General features: G+C 43.6%; 1 protein-coding gene across 1 annotated transcript; it reads left to right on the top strand.

The window, feature by feature from the left end:
- Window positions 1–207: 207 nt before the first annotated feature.
- Tusc1 (tumor suppressor candidate 1) lies at window positions 208–762 on the top strand. The gene has a single exon (XM_045156998.1). The coding sequence runs from the start codon at window positions 208–210 to the stop codon at window positions 760–762; it is 555 nt and encodes a 184-aa protein (XP_045012933.1).
- Window positions 763–5106: the final 4344 nt, after the last annotated feature.

Raw genomic sequence — 5106 nt, 5'->3', positions numbered from 1 at the left:
GAAGCGCCCAGCGGAGGATACCCGCTGTGGACGCGCGGTCGCAGGCCGAGCGTTGTGTGCGAGAGGCCCGGGGCAGCGGCACCGCGGGACACCGGACACGCCTCCCGCGGGCCTCCACGGGCTTTCCGCCGGCAGCCGCCCCGCCCGGCCCCGACTCGTCGGCGTCCCGCGGGCCCTCCGCCCCGAGCGCGACGGGGACCGGAGCCGATGTGGCGCATGCGTGGTGGCGCCAGCAGGCGCGGCGGCGGCGGCGGCGGCGGCGGCGGCGGGGAGGGCCGCGCGCGTGAGGGCGGCGCGGGCGTGGGCTGGCGAGGCCGTGCGGGCGGCGCCCGGCAGCAGCTGGAGGAGCGCTTCGCCGACCTGGCCGCCAGCCACCGGGACGCCCTCCGCGCGCGCGACGAGCGGGACCGGCAGAACGCGCGGCTGCGCGAGGAGAACGCGCGCCTGCGCCTCGAGAACCGCAGGCTGCGGCGCGAGAACCGCAGCCTCTTCCGTCAGGCTCTCCGGCCGCCGGGCGACGGCGCCGACCGCGTGCCCGCCGAGGGGCCCCTGCGGCCCGAAGAGGCTGCCGCGCAGCGCGGCGACGAGCCGGGCAGCCCCAGGGCCCTGCGCGCCCGACTGGAGAAACTGGAGGCCATGTACCGCCGGGCCCTGCTGCAGCTGCGCGTCGAGCAGCGGGGGGCGCGGCCCCGTGCGCACCGGGACGAGCCGCCTCTGCCCGCAGCCGCCGGTGACCCCGACGCGCCGGAACCCTGGCTGTAGCCCCGGGCCGGGGCCGGGGCCGGGGCCGGGGCGGGCGGGGCCTGCGCGCTCCGCCCCCTAACGCCCGGGCGGCCGCGGGCTCGGGCCTCCCCGGCCGTCCCGGCCCCTCGCCCGCCTCTGCCCGCCGAGTGGGGTGGAGCCGGGGCTCCCACTTCCTGTGAGTGCCCAGCGAGGGCCTCGGCCCTGCTGAGGTCCGCCTGCGGAGACAGGAAACCCTAGAGCGGGCTGTCACACTGCAAGAACCGGTTGCCTGCAAGAACCTCTTAAGACTTGAACTTTTCCAGTTGTTTTGTTTTGAAGACCTTTTTTTTTTTTCCCTTTCTGGTTTTGATTCTTTGAGGGATGAATATTGTATTTTAAGTGGGTCAAGTACAATCTTATAGATCCTCAAGCTTCCAGATATTCTTATGTGACCAATATTTGAATAGTCCATAACGTACCAACTTTTAATAAAGAATATAATATTTGTAAAGTAGGATTTCATGTCTGCCCTTTATTCAACATATCATTAATATATATGCTGATTTGTTTGCTCTCAGAGTTAGTAAATAAATCTGGTTCACTAATCTAAAACCTCATGACTGTTATTTGAAGCGCGTTGATTTTCCATCCATTTTTGCAAACACATACATGTTTCAATATATATGACTTTGGCTATCCTTGGTACTATATAAGTTTTGCTCTATGAAACTAATTTTAAAATAATCTCTAAAGATAGCCTAAACATTGTAAATTTTTAGATAACCATCTGTACTTCTCATTACATGTTTTATTTGCCTGATTTTGAATTACAACTTTTAAGAAATTATGAATTCTAAATAAATAAATAAATATAAACTACAAATTACTTGTATATCTGAAGGCTCCTACAGTGAATTAAGTTGTGCACTTAACAAAAAGTGCTCTAACATTTTGGTTTTAATTTATTTTCAGGCCAAGACTACCTTTGTAATACATAGGCTTGAAATTTCTTCAGCTGCCTCCGCCTCCTGAATTCTAGGCCTACACCACCAACATGTATCTGCCCAGGTTTGCATTCGTTTTATTATATCTTTGTCATAACAGTTTTGCTTATTAAGTAATAAAGAAGATAGAATGTGCCCGATAAAATTTATAGAGACAAAAAGATACAGCCCCTTTCTCCAGCTGTTGTAAGTGCTATTTTCAACATTCCTATAACAAAAGATAGGTCAATAAGTGAAAAGGATACGTGAAACTTCATGTAACACACAGAGGTAAAGACTTGGGAAATGATTAAAAGTAGGCTGAATGGATCCCTTTGCGACTATGTGAATGGAAAAAAGATAACATAATAGTGATAGAAAAGGGAACACAGAGTGACCAGTCTCTTAGTTTCTTCTTGGACTCTGTGTGGAATTCTGTTACCTGCGTATAGATCAAGAGCAATTTTCAAATGAGCATCCAATTACCTACTAATAAGCTAAATCAGAAAATTACTTTATGGCCATTTCAAGCCTGAGATATTTAAATAAATCTTTCTACATTTTACAGCTTTTTTGAGGATGAATATTTATAGTTTCTATGACTTGCTTTAGGAAAAAGGATTCTAGATGTTATAGCTTACACAGAAGGGAGAAAAGATCAGCAGGAAAAGCACAAAACAAAAGGTGACTGCTTCTGTAGTGCTTCCAAAACCCTTCAAAGAACTCAGCATATGAAACACACCAAATTTTGGATTATTGTTTCTGAACTCCCCAAAATTTTAAGTTTGGAAATGTTTGAGAGATGGAAAACACTGTATGGAGTCAAATGGGGACTGTAGTTTTTAAGTAAATAACATGTTAAATGTATATAATATATCCCGATATTTTCAAGTATTTATCACACACACAAAAAAGCTCAAGGCATCTGGTCATGGTGGTGGTGCACACTTTTAATTCCAGCACTCAGGAGCCAGAGGTAGGAGGATCACTGTGAGTTTGAGGCCACCCTGAGACTACAGAGTAAATTCCAGGTTAACCTGGGCTACAGTGAGACTCTACCTTGACAAAACAAACAAACAATAACAGCAACAAAAAAAGTGCAGGGGGCTGGAGAGAGGGTGTAGCGGTTAAGCGCTAGCCTGTGAAGCCTAAGGACCCTGGTTCGAGGCTCCATTCCCCAGAACCCACGTTAGCCAGATGCACAAGGGGGTGCACCCGTTTGGAGTTTGTTTGCAGTGGCTGGAAGCCCTGGCTCGCCCATTCTCTCTCTCATTCTCTATATGCCTCTTTCTCTCTCTTTCACTCTCAAATAAATAAAAATTTTAAAGAAAAAAGTGCAGGGAAAACTAGTTTGTGTTCATCCTAGTTCCAAAGTTTGAATACACTTTCACTTTCCATTGTGTGAATATTAAAATCTCTCCCTATGGCAAAGTGTATGAGAAGAAATTTGAGGAAAAGAGGTAAGTATATGAAAATACTATCCTTATTAGATTCATTTTTAGTAGAGAAATAAATATAACATTTTTAAGAGGTAGTAGAGCTTAAGAAAATTTAAGTGGTTAGGATGCCAGAGAGATGGCTCAGCAATGTAGGCCCTTGCTTGCAAAGTCGAAGGGCCCAGGTTCAATTACCCAGGAACCCAAGTAAACCAGATGCACAAAGTGGCACATACATCTGACGTTCATTTGCAGTGGGTGGAGGCCCTGGCATGTCCATTCTGTATCTGTTTCTTCTATCTTTGTCTCTCTGCTTGCAAATAAAATTTTTTTTTAAAAAAGATCCACTTCAAGTGCTAATAAATTTTTATTTATATAACTTAAACTAAATGCCCAAGAATTAAATTCCAAAGCATGGAAATTAGAAATTTATATATTTCAAATAGATTTTCTATTGCCTTCAGGATTCTTTGTAAAGTATTGGCAAATATGTATCAAGTTTAAATGAGTTGACATTTTTCAATCTTTATAAACAAATAGGGGAGATAAATACCTTCACAATAAAAGAATAATGTAATATAATATTCAAAGTTTTTTTTTTTTTTTTTTCGAGGTAGAGTCTTGCTGTAGCTCAGGCTGACCTGAAATTTACTATGTAGTCTCAGGGTGGCCTCAAACTCACAGTGATCTTCCTACCACTGCCTTCTGAATGCTGGGATTAAAGATATGCTCCACCATGGCCGGCTTTCAAAGTTGTTTTGTTTGGTTTTGGTTTTGGTTTTTGGTTTTCTGAGGTAGGGTCTCACTCTAGCTCAGGCTGAACTGGAATTCACTCTGTATTTTCAGGGTGGACTCGAACTCTTGGCCATCCTCATAACTCTGCCTCCCAAGTGCTAGGATTATTACAGGTGTATGCCACCATGCTCATCCCAAAGTATTTTTTTTAATTTTTTGTTATTTTTATTTATTGTTTTTGAGAGTGACAGAGAAAGAGCCAGAGAGAAAGAGAGAGAGAATGGGGGCGCCAAGGTTTCCAGCCACTGCAAATGAACTCCAGACGCGTGCCCCCCCCCCCCCGTGCATCAGGCTAACGTGGGTCCTGGGGAATGGAGCCTTGAACTGGGGTCCTTAGGCTTCACAGGCAAGTGTTTAACCGCTAAGCCATCTCTCCAGCCCCCAAAGTATTTTTAACTATTGCAAAATAGAGAAAATTTAACAGCCACACACTGTATTTGGTTTTGTAATGCTTTTAAGTACTTTTAATCTTAAAACATTGTACAATGTAGCCATGACTGAATGTCAAATTTATTATATTCACTGATAAAAATATTTTTACAAAGTAATGAGGTGTATCTCACATAGAATAGAGCATAATTCCTGAAAGGCAATAAAAATTCTCAAAGCTAAATAAATACATACGTCCAAAATCAGAATATTCTATAAGATGAGATAAAGCTAATATATATTTTAATATTTTTGAATTCCCTGCTGATAAATGATAAGGTATTATGCAGCATGAAAAATGTATTGTTACATAAAATATGTATTTATTTCAAAAGTAGGTGAAGTTGATACTATAAAATTACTTATATTCTAGCTTAATCCATAGTAAACTAAAATCATAGTGTATCATACCTTACTGCAGTGACTGACACTTTATTTTCATAATTTCACATTATTGATGCAATCAAATTGGGTTTACAGTTCATTGAAATAAGCAACCAAAATGTGTCACTTTAGCAAAGTTTACATTGAGAATTTGTCTTTTAATAGTATTTTATAACTATCCGGCACAAAATACATATCTTTTATCTCTATAAATTAGAATATGAATAAGAACAATATTAAATAAGTTCTTTATGTATGTCAGAGAAGTTGTCTTTGTCACAGTTGAAAATTACAAAATAAAACTGAAGACTACCTGACAACATTTTGTATTTTTAAAATATACACGGACATAGACT

Source organism: Jaculus jaculus, chromosome 1 (genome assembly GCF_020740685.1).
Source record: "Jaculus jaculus isolate mJacJac1 chromosome 1, mJacJac1.mat.Y.cur, whole genome shotgun sequence".
NCBI classification, from domain to species: Eukaryota; Metazoa; Chordata; class Mammalia; order Rodentia; family Dipodidae; genus Jaculus; species Jaculus jaculus.
This window is presented reverse-complemented; position numbering and strand designations above follow the sequence as displayed.